General features: G+C 37.3%; 1 protein-coding gene across 6 annotated transcripts in view; it reads right to left on the bottom strand.

The window, feature by feature from the left end:
* Nucleotides 1–2,423: 2,423 nt before the first annotated feature.
* Nucleotides 2,424–19,045, bottom strand: part of LOC108431763 (centrosomal protein of 128 kDa) — a 44,210-nt gene continuing 27,588 nt past the window's right edge. For 2 of the 6 annotated variants that reach the window (XM_017705120.2, XM_017705119.2), the window contains exons 15-24: nt 17,169–17,333; nt 16,856–17,032; nt 16,483–16,542; nt 16,059–16,251; nt 13,563–13,612; nt 10,249–10,272; nt 9,143–9,220; nt 8,942–9,055; nt 3,018–3,111; nt 2,425–2,747 (exon numbers count right to left, since the gene is read on the bottom strand). In XM_017705120.2, coding sequence (XP_017560609.2) covers nt 2,731–2,747; nt 3,018–3,111; nt 8,942–9,055; nt 9,143–9,220; nt 10,249–10,272; nt 13,563–13,612; nt 16,059–16,251; nt 16,483–16,542; nt 16,856–17,032; nt 17,169–17,333 — 972 coding nt within the window. In that variant the 3' untranslated portion in view covers nt 2,425–2,730. Of the gene's footprint in view, nt 2,748–3,017; nt 3,112–8,941; nt 9,056–9,142; nt 9,221–10,248; nt 10,273–13,562; nt 13,613–16,058; nt 16,252–16,482; nt 16,543–16,855; nt 17,033–17,168; nt 17,334–19,045 lie in introns of those variants that run through there. The other 4 variants (XM_017705116.2, XM_017705118.2, XM_017705117.2 and 1 more) reach the window with 4 other exon arrangements.

Raw genomic sequence — 19,045 nt, 5'->3', positions numbered from 1 at the left:
ACGAATCTCATCCACACCCGGTGCCTTACCACTGAGGAGCTTACCAACTACCTCAGTGACCTCCACCAGGGAAATGGAACTTGACACCCCAGAAGCCTCTGGCCCTGACTCCCGTGAGGGAGGCACGTCTCCCGGATTAAGAAGTTCCTCAAAGTGCTCCTTCCACCGACCGACAATATCCTCATTCGAAGTCAGAGTTTCTCCACCCTTGCCAAATACAGCTTGGGCGCAGCCACCCCGACCCCACCTGAGTCGCCGGACAGTTGTCCAGAACCTCTTTGAGGCCGAACGAAAGTCTTTTTCCATGGCCTCACCAAACTCCTCCTGTACCCTGGATTTTGCTTCTGCCACCGTTGCAGCTGCCACCTTTTTTGCCTGTTGGTACCTATCTGCTGAATCGGGAGTCCTTCAGGCCAACCAGTCCCTAAAGGCCTCTTTCTTCAGCTTGACGGCTTCCCTCACCACCGGTGTCCACCAGGAGGTTCTTGGGTTACCGCCCCGACAGGCACCCACAAGCTTTTGGCCACAGCTACGCCTGGCAGCTTCCACAATGGAGGTTTTGAATAGGGTCCATTCAGACTCCATGTCCCCTACCTCCTCCGGGACGTGAGAAAAGCTCTCCCAGAGGTGGGCGTTGAAATCATTCCGAACAGGGGCCTCTGAAAGTCGTTCCCAGCACACCCTCACTATTCGCTTGGGCCTACCGGATCTGACCATCAGTCTTCCCTGCGATCTGATCCAACTCACCACCAGATGGTGATCAGTTGACAGCTCAGCACCTCTTTTCACCCTAGTGTCCAGAACATATGGTCCCAAGTCAGATGAAATGACATCAAAGTCGATCATTGACCTTTGACCCAAGGAGCTCTGGTACCCTGTACACTTATGAACATCCTTGTGTTCGAACTTTGTGTTCGTTATGGACAATCCATGCCTGGCACAGAAGTCCAATAACAACTCACCATTCGGGTTTAGATCGGGCAGGCCGTTCTTCCCAATCACGCCTCTCCAGGTCTCCCAGTCATTGCCAACGTGAGCATTGAAGTCTCCCCGTAGGACTATGGAGTCTGTAGGCGGGACCCTTTCCAGAACCCCTCTCACTCGCTCCAGGAAGCCGAATACTCTGACCTGTTGTTTGGTGCATACGCACAGACAACAGTCAAAGTTTTCCTCTCTGCGATTTTAATTCGCATTGAGGCGACCCTCTCGTCCACCGGGACAAACTCCAACTCCAAACAAACTGTCAACTTCAGTGCATGCTAAAAAGAAGCGGCTAACTGGATGAAGCTCAAGCCACTGCTCTGAAAACTGATTTGGATTAATTTTGCAGTTAAAGAAAGAAGTGAAATGGCATTTTTAGATATTTTGCTGAAGTTATTAGTGAAGTCACAACTGACAGCTTTTACATAATGCCCAAAATATAATTTAGTAGACTGGTAAACTGCCCTTGGGCCGGACGTTCACTATCCATGAATATGGAGTGAATAGAAATTGAAATTTACCAAATATCTGTGTATTTATTTACTTTGTTTTTAACGTTTCAAGCTCATCACAAATTCTTCCTGTGTATAAGCCACTGTTACATTTTGTAAAACTGCACTACCTGAACCATAATTCTTATTTGTCTTATGAGGCAAAGAGCAAGATGCTTTCCTATTTGGAGTCTTGATTCATCTCAAGGTTTCTTCCTCATGGTCTTAGGAAGTTCTTTCTTCAGCTTTCTCACTGAGGTCTAAACCCAGTTTTCTGTCAAGCAGCTTTGTTACAATACACACACACACACACACACACACACACACACACACACACACACACATAAATAAGATTCATCTCGGTAGAACAGTTGTGCTATTGAGCTAGTTAGCTAATGTTAACGCTAACACCCAGCTTACTTCATGTTATGAGCTGAGCTGCAACATTTCTTATTTCAAAATGCATAGTCTCTTGAATCATTAATGGAGTTGGAACAGGGAAACAAATAACCTCAACTTTGTCTTCGTTAGTAAATGCATACAACAACCTCAAGCTAATTTTAAATGCTCATAGCTACATAAGTTATTTGGTAACTGAGCAATTCATAATCTGAATAATAATTTATTTGTTTCAATAATTGATACATTATTCGACTGAATGCTAGCATAGTATCAACTAAGAGCAATTTCAATGCCACAGTTTACCTAGAATGTTCCAAACATCTGGTCCCATAAGCAAAATTAATAAAAAAACATTTTAATTAAAAAAAAGGATTGTTTCTGTATAAAACATAGCACACTTTACAATAATTTTCATATTAAAACAGGTGAGACAAAGACTTTTCAGATTTTGTAAAATCAGTGCAATTCTGTAGCAATGGAGAACTAATTAATTAAATATCGGCATTTAAATAAAATTTAGAAAATTCAAGCATTTACATTGCTGTTCTAAACCTTAAAAAGATTATTAAATATATGTATAGTAAATATATGTATAGGGAAAAGTTTTTTTTCAAAATTTCATAACTTGGCTAGAAAAGAGTTTTAAAAATGACCACATTTTAAACTGTGATGACTGCAATCATATTTTAAAACCTCCAAGTGAAGAAACATACTTATGGCTTATGTGCGGTTTCTAACATTCAGGCAATGGACTATGACTGCCCATGGTGCAGTTTATCTGATCAGGGTTTGCACCGTTGTTTGGAGAACAGTGTTCATGGATACAGCTGCAGCACACTCTAGACTGTCTAGGCTGTCAAGGCATCTGTGTGGCTAGGAAGAAAAAAACAAAAAAACAACTGTATAAAATGGACACTTATTGATTATTAACATTGATACACCATCAACTCTATCCACACTCTTAAACAGTAATAAACAAACTTTAAATCAATTTATAAATAATGCAAACATGTAAAGAATGTTTAAAAAATGGTAACATTCATTAAATGTAATCAGTGATAATTTTTTATTAGGTTCAAATGTGTCATACAAGTGCAGAAATTAGTGTAGTAACTACCATAACCGCTTAGGTTAAGTACTCACAGGCATTACCGGTCAAGGACTTGTTCTGACTACGCAGAGACAAAGACAGACCATCAAGATGCAGGCTCCATGATGTAGCATCAAGTTTCTCATCCTAGTGTCACATCACATGAGACAAATATGAGAAAAATATTTTTCATAAAAACACTGGGGAATTTATGAATACATCAAGTGCAGATTTTGAAGATGAATACAATGGCACTTTATAAAAAATATCATTAAAGCATAGATTTTCAAATCTAGTTTGACTTGTACTTACAAAAACAAAAGAGAAGATATTGAATGAATTTGAATAATGAATATGAATACTGAACCCTATCATTGTTTTTGTAATTATATTATGAATTATATAATTTAAAAGTAGGAACACAGTGAACTGTTCAATAACATAAACAGGTGAAACAACCATGCTTGGTATAAAAGGAGCACTAGCCTTCCCCAAAGAAATGTTACCAGCATTAAGTTCAAAAGCCAGGGTCAGAGTCATGTTTTGATGTGCATTAGTGCACATCAGTGAAGGCACCATTAACACAGAGATACAAACACATTTTCAAACAGCATTTGCTGCTTTCTGGGCTTATTTCAACATGACAACACTAAGCCACATTCTGCTACAAAAGCATGGCTGGGTAAGCAGAGTGGGGATGCTTGACTGCTCTGCCTATAGTCCAGATCTGTGTCCAACTAAAAACATGTGTTGCATTATGTAGCACAAAATACACAAATACACTTATAGAAGAGAATAACAAGTTTTATTTTTAAAACTAGATCTATTGGTGCCTTCAGTCCCAAAGGATTATTAAGTGTTGTAAAAAGAAAAGTCATGTAACAGAGTAGCAAATATGCTCCTCTCAACTTTTTGGAATATGTTACTGGCATCACATTTGAAATGACTGCAAAAGTAATCAAACAAGAAAAACGTTACTGTTTTCAATTTAATACAAAATAAACACAGTTTACTTATCAGTGCTTTCTATTTTTATTAGCATTTCACTACATTTTATTCCAATGTTTTTGGAACTACAATTTGTATAAGATTTTGTCTAGATGACAAATGACACTTATATTTTGTGGAATGTCATATTTTATTTTAAAAGACCCATACATTTTATTAATGTATATAGTTTTTATTACGAGAAAATTATATTTTTTTATAATTATTTTTATTTTTATTTTATGTAATATATAGTGATAATTATATATCTAATAATTTAAAGTAAAAAAAAAAAAAAAGATGTTTGGAAGAAAACATTTTTGTAATGATTTCATTTTCACCTATAACATATAACATATATAAAGCGAAGTAATGAAGTTACAGAGTTGAGCCTGTTTTTCTCACTGTATTCAAATCAAGAATTATTATTTAGTATACAAACAGTATCAAATTACTATACTGTTTTATACATCACCTCTCTTTATAAGTATCTGTGTCACTGTTGAAATGAATTCCGCATTTACATCCTTACTGAGAAATCTTGACAGGATCTGGTATTTCCAGTTTATGAAGCCATTTTCTGTAAACCCTGTAATGTTTCTGTAATTTCACTGAAATATACTTGTCTTTGCTTATTTACAATGTTAAGCAGAGTAATTAGTATAATGAACTACTTAACCAAAAAAAAGTAGCAATGATTCAATGTATGAAAACAATGTGGCTAACAGTCCTGAGCCTCAGCACAGACACGAGTCACCTAGTTAACATGTTTTCAAGAAAATTAGCTTTATGCAAGAATAAATTCACAAAAAGTATTTACTAAAAAACGACAGCATGCAAATGTGTGTTACTGCATATCTTATGAGTTTCACTTGTACCAGCTCACAATTTAGTGTTTAAGGTAGAACTGCCTTAAATCCATGTGAAATACATGAGAAAAGCGAATGTGCTCTGTCCTTAGCTTGGCGCTAGCAAAAAACCAAAGCCCAAGGAGTATTATCACAATGGTCACATAGCAAACTTTGTTGCATAGTAAACATGCATATGTTTTAGCTCTGTTTTCACAGTAAATTAGTTGGATGTGGTTATAAAGATTGTAAAAATATTGTGCCATGTGACTACGATTAGCATCGATCAGCAGAGCTGTGTTTTACATGGCCAATCAGACCACGTTCTTTGCAGAGCTTAATGAATATTAATATGGTAGGGACACTTTTCCTCAGTGGAGACTAGGTGTCTTGTTAAAAATAAACAAATCTTCTTCTTTCGGCTGCTCCCTTTAGGGGTCGTCACAGCGGATCATCTGCCTCCATCACCATTCTGTCCATCACCATTGCAAACAAGAAGGGGCTCAAAGCTGATCCCTGATGTAACCCTACGTTCACCTTGAAACCATTTGTCACTCCAACTGCACACCTCACCACTGTCTCACTATCCTCATACATGTACCTCATAATCTGCAATTTCCCCCTGGGATCAATAAAGGAATCTGAATGTCCTGCACCACCCTAACATACTTTTCAGCTACACCTGACTTCCTCATACAGTACCACAGGTCCTGTCTTGGCACCCTATCATATGCCTTCTCTAGATCCACAAAGACACAATGTAGCTCCTTCTGACCTTCTCTGTACTTCTCTACCAACACTCTCAACGCAAAAATTGCATCTGTGGTACTCTTTCTGGGCATGAAACCAAACTGCTGCTCACTGATCTGAACCTCTCGCCTTAGCCTTGCTTCAACAACTCTTTCCCATACCTTCATGGTGTGGCTCATCAACTTTATACCTCTGTAGTTACTGCAGCTCTGCACATCACCCTTGTTCTTAAAAATGGTGACCAGTACACGGTTTCTCCACTCATCAGGCATCCTCTCACTCTCCAGGATTTTGTTAAACAACCTGGTTAAAAAGTCCACTGCCTTCTCTCCTAAACATCTCCATACCTCCACAGGTATGTCATCTGGACCAACTGCCTTTCCATTCTTCATCCTTTTTAAAGCTGCCATCACTTCCACCTTACTAATTCTCTGCACTTCCTGATCCACTATCTCTCCCCCCATAGTCCTCCTCTCTCTTTCTCTCGTTTTCCTCATTCATTAGTTCTTCAAAGTACTCCTTCCATCTACTCATCACTCTCTGTTCACTCACTAGTACATTTCCCTCTCTATCCTTTATCAGCCTAACCTGCTGTACATCCTTTCCAGCTCTATCTCTCTGTTTAGCCAAACGATACAAGTCCTTTACTCCTTCTTTACTGTCCAGCCTCTCATACAGCTCATCATAGGCCTGAGCCTTTGCCTTTGCCACCATTCTTTTTGCTATGCGACTAGCCTCACAGCACTCCTGCCTACTTCCTTCATCTCTCTGGCTATCCCACTTTTTCTTAGCTGCCTTCTTCTTCTGAATACTCTCCTGGACTTCCTCATTCCACCACCCACTTTCCTTGTCTTCTTTCCTCTGACCAGATGAAACACCCAACACATTCTTGCCAGTTTCTCCCACCACCTTAGCTGTAGTTTCCCAGTCCTCAGGTAGCTCCTCACTGCCCTGTTGCAATTTTTCCCTGAACTGCCTGCAACCATCCTCCTTCTTAAAAATAAACAGATGAAAGGTGCAAAATACAGAGAAACAACTTGCAAGAAAACTTGCTTTAGTCTGATAAAAAAAAACTAAAGAGATGGAGAGAGGGAGAAAATTCATATTTCAGCAATATAACAATTCCAATTATGAGACCAAAGCAACACAGTCATTGAACAACAAAAAAGGGAATGTTTCACAATGGCCAAGTGAAAGTCTGTATCTCAAACTAGTTGAGAATCTTGGAACTACTTGGAAACTGTAGATCACAAGTGCCATCCAACCAACCTGAACAACCTGGAGCAAAACTGCATGAAATAATAGTTGAAAATCTCTGAAAATAGTTTGCAAAGCTGGTGATTGTGCCAAAAACTGATTCTACCAAATACTAGTCCATAGGGGTTAAATACTTATACAAACAGCACTTTTCAGGTTCACAGGCATTTCTTCTAAAGATCTGCGAAGAAATAATAAATTCTGACTTTGAAAATGTTCTATGAAAGCACATTTGTTTGGAAAATAATAGTGTCTGGAACAGTCTGCATAAGTCTTAATTTAAGTTATAATTCAGACAAATCTGATGACTTTTAGAGGGGGTTGAATACTTCGGCAAGGCATAAACAGTGGCACAAGGGATACAGCAGCAAAACGTTAGGGTAAAAAGCTTGAAAGCTTGGTGATCCATTAAAATCAGTAGTTTCTATGTCATGATGGACAGATCAAAGAAAGAGAGTGATATCAAGGGTAAAATAAAAAGTGCCATCACTACTGAACTGTACAAGCTGTTTGGGGCAAAAAAAAATGCTATCAGTGAGAAGAACTGCTGTCTACAAGTCTTGATGAAGCACCAGTACAACTTCATGGTGAGCAAAAAGTATTTTACCTGTACTATGTAACCACATGCGATTCCATTCTGTGTTAATCAGCAAAGTCTTTAATACTAGGCAAGGGCTGCAAGTAGTTCAACAGCAGAAAGTGCAATTTAAAATCACACTGCATTGATCAAATAAGTCTGAGAGAGGCACCGCCTGGAGCAGCAGGAACGCATTCAACGACTGTGATCATACGCTATGCCTCTGTTGTCTAAATAAACTTCAAGTAATGATTAATAAGTGGCAACAAATGTGAGTCAACAAAAGGTTTGAAAAGGTGGCAAACTAATTGAATTATTACAGGTCAAGACAAAAAAAAAAAAAACACTGGAGATTTGACTCAAGTATTGTAGGCTTGTAGGCTATTATCTTGAATCCTGTGCTGGTGAATGCTTTAGGCTAATGTTTCTTTCTGTGAGGGAACTCCGCTATCATGATGGAGGCACACAAATCCATGCATTTGGTTTGGTTGCAGCCACTTAAACCTACATTTCACATTACAGCCCTCTGTAATTCTGATTTTTTGCTCTGTTCTAATCTTTCTAACATTGTAGTTCACATTTGTGTAGGTAAGTGACTTAAATCTGTCCATGACATCAATGAACCTGCTTAAAACACCTTGTATGTACATGTCCTAATCATGAATCATGTGCATCATGAACAGCAAAGAAACCCTCATAACAAGCCTTAGTTCTGAAGATAATTAGCTCTGAACAGCTCTCAGCACTCATTATACGAGCAAAAAGAAGGAGGAAAAGGGTCAAGATGTGTTGCTTTTCTTTAATTTAGATTTGGTGCTGCTGCAATGTTAACACTGAATGAAGCAGAAAATGATACATTGGTGCATTTAAGTTGGGGTTTGCTAAGATTTCATAGCTGACATTGAACCAAAAGATAAATAAAAGTAAATAAAAGTCAAACAAGTAAAGGATCACAGCTGAGTGGCCAGATTTTTGGATAAACAAAAACTGTTCTCTGTTCTATTTGGGCTTGTTGGTTCTATTTATGTCTTGTTTTATCTGTCATGTGATACCAGAGCACTAAGACACAAGACTCGCTGCGTTATTGTGTACAATGCAAAGCAGCCTCGAGTGGCTTACTGTTTTTTTTTTTTTTTTTTTTTAAAGCTGAGAAAATTATGAACTCATCCTTTGCTCAACTGATTCTAAGAAGAGCAAAGCTCTGAGGACAATAAACCCAGTCAGGGTTAGGGTTAAGGCAATGATAATTCTGTTTTGAAGCACTTCCTTTTAGCCACTGCTGCCCTTTCAGATGAGCTAACAAGTGCTATTCAGTTCAGCATTAGTAACTGGGAACTGCACAATTATTGGGAATCACAAAAAAGTGAGAAATAAATGTAAAAAATGACAAACAAAAGCAACTTTACAAGTAAATTTTCACTTTGGGACTAAAAACTGATCAAGTCCTTTAAAAAAAAAAAAGCTGTGCAAGTTGCACACTGAAATATATATTTTAAAAAATCAAGCATGCAACTAATGCACATAAGACCACTAGTTTATGGAGTCTGCACAAGCTTACCCTGTATTCTTGTATTCTCCTCTTGGACTCTTCTAGCTGGTGTTGCAGCGCCCCAACAATCTCTTTATATTTGGCATAGCGCTGTTCCACTGCTTCTCTCTGTCTCTGTGACTCCTACAATGATGATTACAATGTATGATAATTTAACTGTTATTGAAGAAGACTGTAACTAAAATACATGAAGTACGAAACATTTACAACCTCAAGGTCTTTAAAATCTTCCAGCAGGCTTAGCTTTTCAGGGACAGACTCCAAATGATCCAAGGCAAGTCTGGTACTCTGGAACAAACATTAATTGATCTGAATTTATTGACTATTAATCCAAGTTCTATTCAAAGTCAGGCATGCGTTTATGTTGATTCAAGCACATCAGCTCACCCCAGAGATCATACCCTACTGTACAAAACACATATACATTTGCAAGGAAAACTTAGTACACTATTAAGAATTCAGATTTCTGCATTAATATTCTAAATTGGTTTCTCACACACTTCACATTTCAAGCAAATAATAATACATATAGGCACTATGTAAGTAAGAAAGTAAGAAGTAACACATTTTACCCTAACCCTTACCTTTATTGAGTAGTGCTTTAAAAATGGTTTAAACAATGCATTGCTTCCATCAGCAATCATTAATTCAACAAGTATGTGAACTGATATTTAACAACTGAACCTGTTAATCACAAACAAAAGCATCTCAGAAGCAATTTTTTCAATATGAAATCTTGCAGCTGGTGACTAAGGTCATTAGGGGGCAGTATATAAATACTTCAAACTTCAGAGTCTCCATCTTTACAAGTTATACTGAGGAATCACGTTATATTGAGCTGCATTTTATTAACTAACCATTGGACAACATGATAACATTGTGCTGGAATAGAAGTATGCAGATAATCACAGACTTTATGATTTTAAGTAGTAAGGAGAAATAACATTCTACATCTATAAAGCATTCGGTCAAACCAAAAAGATGCTGTGCTGGAAAAAGTCTTTATTCTTATGTCTTACTTTGAGATCAGATTTGATTTTAATCTCCATTTAAGTAGAAATTCAGCTATTTCTAAAGGACTTCAAAGGTGTCACAAAATTTTTTTCTCCCAGCTCTGTCTCTGACACTAATACCTCCTACAAAGTCAATTGGTGATTCAATACTTAAAAATGCCATGCTAGTGCCAAATCCATTTCTAGATGTGTTTATTCTTCCAAGAGAGCAACAATCTGTGGTTTACTTTAAAATTACATTAAAAAATCATAACATAAAAATCATAAAAAATAAAAATGTTGCACTTCAAATAAAATGCATACCATTTCGAGATCCAGAACTCGATCCTGCAGAAAGTATAAAATGAAACAATCAGACATAGTTGATGACATTATTCATTCTTAATGACAAAAGAGTCTTTCCACAGTCAGTGAAGCTACTATTCCAGAGTATGGTCTGGACTTTTTATCTGTCAAAGAGCCTTTTTTATTTGGCTAAGCTTGTTTATTTAGCCATTATACTTATTATATATACACATTATACTTGTGAGACTCGCACTTGAACCTTGTAATTATACAAATTAAGCCCTACTGATTTTATCCCAACCATAGAATGCACCACTAAAGAGAAGAGTCTCAAGAAGCTCTTCAATTAGCAATAAGAGTAGTTGATCACTTTCTAATGTCCTCAAACCTTCTCAATCAAATTAATACGTGTTAGATCTCAAAGTTAGTTAATATGACACAAACGGAAGGCTAATTAGTGATGCCTAGCAAGCCTGCTAATCCATGAAGAGGAGTAGAGAAGAGAGTATGTTGTGTCAGCTCTTATTTAAAAGGTAAATATACCTGTATTTCATATTAATATAAGAATTCTAATAATGACTCTGTATAAAGTAAAATCAATAAGGATGGAAAATCAATCAAGGGAGGAAAAAGTAAATTGCTCTTTGAATGTAAAGTAAGGTGCTAATTAAAGATACAGAAACAAAGCAGTGGTCTTGCATGTTTTTTTTCTGCTGAGGCCTAACCTTAAACCAGTAAATAACACCAGAGTCACAGGATACAGATATTATGGTGCAATACAGTGCTCCCCAAGCCTGTTGGCACATTTAGTGAAGATGTGAAAAAATGTTGTTTTTAGCTTGAAATCCTATTGTGAACATGAAAGAAATTAAATTAATTCAAATTATGAAAGAAAAGCACATGAAAATTGTTTATTACACCCCTTAAAGCTTTTATGAATGAAGCATAGTTGATATATAGTCCTATGAAAAACTGTAAATACCTCTGGTCAAATTACATAATATATGCTTCAGAGCATTTTGGTGCATAAGTTCTATTTACTTGCTAGATTTAATATATTGGAAAAACAATACATAAAATTAAACAAGTCACACATTGAATTCAGAGATAATTGTGCATAAAAAAGTTCAGAAGTATGTGTTCTTTACAGGGTGTGTACTTTTTTGCAAAATCAACACATTATTTTAAACTTTTTGCACTCGACTATATACACACACACTAACCAGCAACTCCATAAAGTACACCTCCTGGCATCTACACAGCTATTTTACAGTTCTCCTTACCATATAAGTGCACTGTGTCTTTCTATAATTAATATACACTATAATGCCAAAATATAAGGTGCAGAAATATTAACATTGCTGTGACCTGTGAGTCACACAGTCAGATGACATACATAAACACAGCAGTTACTGAGGTAGAAAAAACCTGGGTAAAACAGTGAAAACACAGTGTAGCAGCAATGATCCAGATAGTGCAAGTAGAGCATCAAAAGAGTTGTGTGTGTGGAGTATGTGTGTGAGGGGCGGGGGCTAGCTCAGTCCTTATGAGTTTAAAAACCTGATTGCTTGAGGAATAAAGCTGTTGCAGAGTCTGGCAGTGGCGGCACGGATGCCCCGGTACCTTCTGCCAGCCGGCAGCAGTGAAAAAAGTCTGTGTGAGGGAGGAAGGGGTCGTCCAAAAAAGCTAGTGGCTTTCAGGATACAACATGTAGTGTAGATGTCCATGATGAAGGGGAGAGAGACCCCGATGATCTTCTCAGCTGTCCAAACTATAAGCTGCAGGGTCTTGCGGTCTGAGGCGGTGCAATTCCCAAACCAAGCAATGATGCAGCTGCTCAGGATGCTCTCTACAGTCCCCCTGTAGAACATGGTAAGGATGGGAGGGGGGAGATGAGCCTTCTTCAGTCTCCGCAGGAAGTAGAGGCGCTGCTGGGCTCTCTTGGCTATGGAGTTGGTGTTGAGGGACCAGGTGAGGTTATCTGTGATGTGGACACCAAAGAACTTGGTGCTCCTGACAATTTTCACAGCAGAGCCAGTGATGTTCAGTCGGAGGTCACCTCACACTCTTCGGAAGTCAACAACCATCTCCTTAGTTTCCTGAAGTGGCCGCTGCAGCTACTCACCACGCTGCCGGAAGTAGGTGTTCCTTCGGGTTGAGGTCAGGACTCTGTGCAGCCCAGTCAAGCTCTTCCACACCAAACTCACTCATCCATGTCTTTATGGGCCTTGCTTTGTGCACTGGTGCGCAGTCATGTTGGAACAGGCAGGGGCCATCCCCAAACTGTTCCCACAAAGTTGGGAGCATGAATTTGTCCAAAATCTCTTGGTCTGCTGTAACATAAAGAGTACCTTTCACTTGACCTAAGGGGTCGAGCTCAACCGAAAAACAACCCACACCATAATCACTCCTCCACCAAACTTTACACTTGGCACAATGCAGTCAATTACCATTCTCCTGGCAACCCCCAAACCCAGAGTCATCCATTGGATTGCCAGATGGAGAAATGTGATTTGTCACTCCAGAGAATACATCTCCACTGCTCTAGAGTCCAGTGGCAGCGCTTTACACCACTGCATTCGAAGCTTTGCATTGCACTTGGTGATGTAAGACTTGGATGCAGCTGCTCGGCCTTGGAAAATCATTCCATGAAGCTCTCTACACACTGTTCTTGAGCTAATCTGAATTCCACATGAAGTTTGGAGGTCTGTAGTGACTGACTCTGCAGAAAGTTGGCGACCTCTGCACAATATGTGCCACAGCATCTGCTGGCCTCGCTGGAAAATAGCAGCAAGGAAATTTCTCAACTGGACTTGTTGCGCAGGTGGCATCCCATCATGGTACCACGCTGGAACTCACTGAGCTCCTGAGAGCCACCCATTTTTTCAGAAATGTTGGTAAAAGCAGTCTTGATGCCTAGGTGCTTGGTTTTATACACCAGTGGCCATGGAAGTGATTGAAACAAGCAAATATTGTGTAATTACAGAGTGTAGTCCTTTTGTTTCTCACTTTGTTAGCCCCCTTTTCCCCTATTCTGTAATAGTCAGGACCTGCATAGGACCATTTCCAAATAATACCTGCTCTGTGGTGGTCCTGTGAGAGTCCTGATCACTGAAGAACAAGGTAATGGAAGCTAACATAATATTCAAATACACATAACTATAATCTGTAAATGTATAGCTATAAAGTGCACATATACGGTATTACTATTTATTTACTTATTATATTTGAATGTTCCCACTGAATAGTAAGTTAAATTTCATAAAAAATAATAAATAAATTATAAATAAAGATAACAGGATAACTGAATATAGCAACTTTGTGAAACTAACCTGAAGACTTCTCATCTCATCATCCTTCCTGCGACTCTTCTCAAGAAGATCTGCAAGTGTAACGGTGTAAAACTTACCACTGCTTACATCTGAAGGAACACTACTATGCCTCACAAACTCATTAGCAATGTTGAAATTAGCACCATTAGACTACTCACTAAGCCTGTTTCTGGAACAGTGAGAAAAGAGTACCAAAAACTCGCTTAAAGAGAAGTACTGTTACTTTAGTCATATTTTACAAGTACAAGTAAAACAAAAAAATAAATAAATAAATATAAAAAAAAAGACATTACTCAAGTAAGAATAAAGTAATTTCCTGGAAAACTATTTGAGTACTCAATTTATTTTTTATATATCTGCAATCACGGTAAGAAAATATTTTTGCGTTAACTTGGCTTCATTATTGGAAATAATCTGTACAGACAAAACTAAAACAAAACATTATGTGAGAAAAAAAGACTTGAGAGTGATCATAGAATGCTTTGCCAATGCACATGTAACCAACTTTCTGTGTATTGTTCAGCAAATTGTCATAAAATTGCATACATTTCATGGTTAGATGATCATCTACTTCCTAGTTTATCTTTTCCCACCAAAATAGTTTAGAATTCCTCAAAGACTGTACAGTTTCTTTTTGTTTAAAAAAATATGTTTGGGGGAAAAAAAGATTACTTGATTAAGACTCAAAATAATGAGTAGATTGCTCAATCAATAATGTAATTTTTAGCGACAGTCCTAACTCTTAGCTCCCTGAAAATCAGCTTACATTAACAGGTGTCAACCTCTACTACATGCACATTTTTTTATTATATTAAATGTGCACAATTTTAATTGTCATCATAATATAACATTTTATGTAAACATTGTATAGCCCAAGCGTACAGCTGGCAGTGTGTGTCCAGCCACACTGACTACTTCCATGTAACGTTCGACTACATGTCTGAGCTCAATACAAATATGGTCTCTTCCTGAAAAAAAAACAAAAGGTGCTTTGGGAAGGCTATAGTTTTCTTGTGATCCATATCTGCCCTGGTTAACATTATAATGTGATGTGTTTTTTTTTGAGAGTTTAAAAGGTTGGCTTGAGCTGCTTCTGTTATTATAAGTATATAGCCTAATGTATTTCTGGCTGTACTGTCCATTTTGCTTGTTTGTTTTTTTGTTTGTTTCTTATAGATACACTGGACTGCCATTCGCTATTTCAGTCTTGCCCAAATATTAAACATGGTCACTGGCTTGACTCTACACTTTGTGATACTTATCGTTTTCATTCTAATCCAATCCACCCATCCTCTACACAAACCTGTGTATGAATGTCAGGTGATGCTGTCTTTTGTTTCATTTATGTACTGATGTCTTTTCACTGCATGTATGTGCAAGCGTGCAGAATGTAATTTGTGTGTTCATCATAAGCAGTGTTCTTTTGTTACTGTAACATCTATTTCATCTAACTTGAAATTCTATTTTGGAAATCGTCCACAGATTTCTTTTGAAAACTCAGAGCAAGTATCCTGAAAGGCAAATCTTAAACACACTAATTACTGATTTTTAAATTTTATTTATATGTGTTTTGTTGTTGAGTCTTCTCTATAATTTTCTGGTAAATACTGTATGTTTTTTGCTATTTGTATTTACACAGAAAAGTGATTAACCTGCACTTAATTGCAGTTCTGACAGGAAATGAAATAATTCAAAGAGTGATGTTTGACTTTTCCACATCTTATAAATCTTACGTATGTTGAACCATTTAAGAATGGTTTAGTGGAGTAAAAAATTCCCTAAAAGGCCTTAGTTTTTGAGATAACACTCCTCAAGGTGGAACAAACGTGGCCAACTTTAGACTAATCTGTGCATACCAAAGTAGGCACTACTGTTCTGATGTAGAATTTTTAAGACAGTTTCCGCCTATGGCACACGTATGTTTAAGGGCCTGTTTTTAGAAAATAGACAAATATATTGGTGCTATCTTTTCTTTATTACATACAGTATGTGCACAGTTAATTACACACAGTCTAAAGTGGCCACATTCATAATTTCGTTTTCTGAAATATAAAGTATAATGCAGACACTCTCTTTAAATAAACATTTTTGGGGGGAGCAACCAAAAATGTATGAATTTCTAGAAATTCATGAACTATGCATTTTACAAACTAGGAATATCAAAGTTATGTTAAAACATGCTTGTACTCTGTAATTACCCTGGGGATGGGTATGCCAACTTTTAGGTGCCTTGTTCCTCAACTAGTTAGGAAATGTTTGTTCAGATTAGTTCAGCATGCTGCTAGATTTCATTTTATCATGATTAACCACTGAATTCAGCACAGTACCACATAGCCATTAACCACCAGAACTTATTTCAGTACAAATATGTTCGTATTGTGCAAGTTATTCAGATTCAGGTTATAAGCATGAATAAAGGGGAAAACTGCAGAACATAAACGTAAAACAACGTAGCAAAACAAGACAAGATGAGGATGCTCTGTAAATGGTCAGTACCTTGCTTCTCTGAGACAATGCCCTGTAGCAGTCTCTCCAGCTCAGTAATACGATCTAGCAAGTTCTGCTGTTCAGAATCCCTGCTCTGCTTCAGTGTCTTCATCTGCTCTTTACACTGTTGCACCACCCTGGTCAGTTTCTTCTCCTGGGTTTCATGCACACACACCTCATCACACAGCCACTGCAGCTTAGTCTTCAAGTGTGGAGACAAACACAAAGCAGTAGAAAAGCAGTTACCATTCGAGCATTCATGAACAGTCTGTAATATCAACTTGCAAATGATAAACATAAACTGCATAAAATTGTTTGCAAATGTTATAAAACATGGCCCACAGAATAAAATGTGAACCTAAATAGTTTACACATAAATACATGACAACAAGCATGTTGTATTAAAGGTAGGCTGTTGGCTAGACACACATACCTTCATTTCAGCGAGCCAATGATGGCAATCATTCTGTTGGCCACTAGTGAGCATTACAGCCTAATACAGCACAAAAAGATAGCATTATTTCTCTAATAACAAATAAATTACCCTAACAATCTCCATACTAACACCACAATTTTGCAGCCTGTAGCGCAGCATGTTATACACTGCATTGACTACACTGAGCAGGAAACAACAGCCATTTATTAAAACATAACTTTGAACAACTGAGAAAACTTAAAATTTGCTTTATGACTTATTTCAGTACTAATCTGCTACTCATACTGTAAATTGGTCTGCCTAACAAACACTATAAAAAATAAATAAGTAAATGAAGTGTACAATGAACTGATGCAGAATATGTCGTTACTTTCAGTTTGGCAGCTGAGTCTTTACACACAGCTTTGCAGGCCAAGTCAATTTCAGACTCCACTGCGTGCAGGATGGATGTCTGCTCCAACTTGAGGTTTGCTATCTTCTTTTGCATCTCTGCCATGGAGTCCTCAGCTGCATGTCTTCTCTCCTCCATTTGCTCTGAAAACTGTATCTGCAGGGGGACAGGCAGCTAAACAAAAAAACTACTCAAACAAAAACTGGCTGATAATTAATTAACTGACAAGGTCATCTGATTTTCTCACATTGCAATATGTAATAAGTAGTGAAGATTAAAGATTTCATCAAACCTTCACCTCCAGCTCCTCTTTCAACATCTGACACATCTTGTGAAGTTTAGCATGACTTTCCGCACTGCTGCTCAGCTGTTCTGTCAGAATATCACACTCCGCTTTCATCCTGTCCAGCTTTTGCTGTAGCACCCTCACCAGCTCCTTATCCACCACTGCCTCTGTCTAATGCATACACAGACATAAAGAAAAGCTGGGTAACTGGTTTTACCATCTAGAATACAGGGTTTATATACCCCAATTAGAATGAAGACAAAGCTAGCAGTAACCTGAGGAAGGTTTCCTGTTTTAGTCACAAAACCTGAAAACGGCATTTCTTGTCAAACACTGCACTGATTTGTCTGACTATACAATACACAAGCATAATCAACCATATTAATCAAACAAACAAAATTCTCCAAATGCTGTTCAAGTACAGGTAAAGCACAGGACTTCCAAGTCTTGATGATTTAGGTAATATATAATAAAACAACAAAAAATTAACTAAAGGTGGGGTGCAGGTGGGTCCAGAACAAACAACTGGGTGCAAACTAGGTGTAGTTTGTTTCTTTAGTTTTGCACTATAGCAACAAAACTAGTGCAGCTTTAAAAAAAAAAAAAAAAAAAAAAAAAAAAAAGGAACTGCATTTCCACTTCTATCAAAGAAGAAGAAAAAAAAAAAAAACAAACAGATACAGTGGCGAATGAACAAAAACTAATCATTAACTAGAAAGGGAAAGTTTGTGATCAAACTTTAAGATGGCTTGAAAAAGCCAGTTAATTACGTTAAAACGTTAAAATGGTTGAGGACTGTTGATAGCTGTTAAAATGTTGCCAAAATGTTTCTAAGGAGAAGATGCAGTATATGTGGTGGATGGTAATTCTTTGCTTGTTGCTATTGTGAATGAAGTTCCACCTTAGTTTTAGTGCTTTGTTAATTTCAGCTCTACCTTAAATGCTGTGACACCTTAAATTTAGAGCCATGTTATTCAAAGTTCCATCTTAAAATCTGTGACATCTTAATTTTAGTGCTACCTTAAAGAGAGTTCCACCTTAAATTCTGTGCTACCTTAAATTTAGTGCTACCTTAAAGAGTTCCACCTGAAATTCTGTGCCACTTTAAAAGAAGTGCCATCTTAAATTCTGTGCCACTTTAAATTTAGTACTATGTTAACTGAAGTTCCACCTTAAAATTCTGTGCCAACTTAATTTTAGTGCTATGTTAATTTAAGTTCCACCTTCATTTTAGTGCTACCTTAAAGAGAGTTCCACCTGAAAATCTGTGCCACCTTAAAAAGAGTTCCATTTCAAATTCGCTGCCACCTTAAAATATATTCCACCTTAAATTCTGTGCTACCTTAGGATTACTGCTGTGTCAATTAAAGTTCCACCTTAAATTCAGTGCCAACACGAATACAATGACACCTTAATTTCAGTTTTAATTTTATTGCAATGTTAACTGAAGTTCGAGCTTAAATCCTGTGCCTTCTTAAAGTTAGTGATATGTTAATAATGGTTCCACCTTAAAGTTAATGCTATGTTAATTGAAGTTCCACATTAAATTTTGTGCCATCTTAAATTTAATGCTATGTTAATAGTGGTTCCACCTTAAATTTCATTCTATGTTAATTGAAATTCCACCTTAAATTCGTTAACATCTTAAATTTAGTGCTGGGTTAACTGAAGTTCCACCTTAAATTCTGTTCCACTTTAAATTTAGTTATATGTTAATAGCAGCTTCACCTTAAATTTAATTCTATGTGAATTGAAGTTCCACCTTAAATTCAGTGCCAACACGAATACAGTGACACCTTAATTTCAGTTTTAATTTTATTGCAATGTTAACTGAAGTTCCAGCTTAAATTCTGTGCCTCCTTAAAGTTAGTAATATGTTAATA

Source organism: Pygocentrus nattereri, chromosome 4 (assembly GCF_015220715.1).
Source record: "Pygocentrus nattereri isolate fPygNat1 chromosome 4, fPygNat1.pri, whole genome shotgun sequence".
NCBI classification, from domain to species: domain Eukaryota; kingdom Metazoa; phylum Chordata; class Actinopteri; order Characiformes; family Serrasalmidae; genus Pygocentrus; species Pygocentrus nattereri.
Note: the sequence above shows the minus strand (reverse complement) of the source record. Positions and strands in the feature narration are given on the sequence as shown.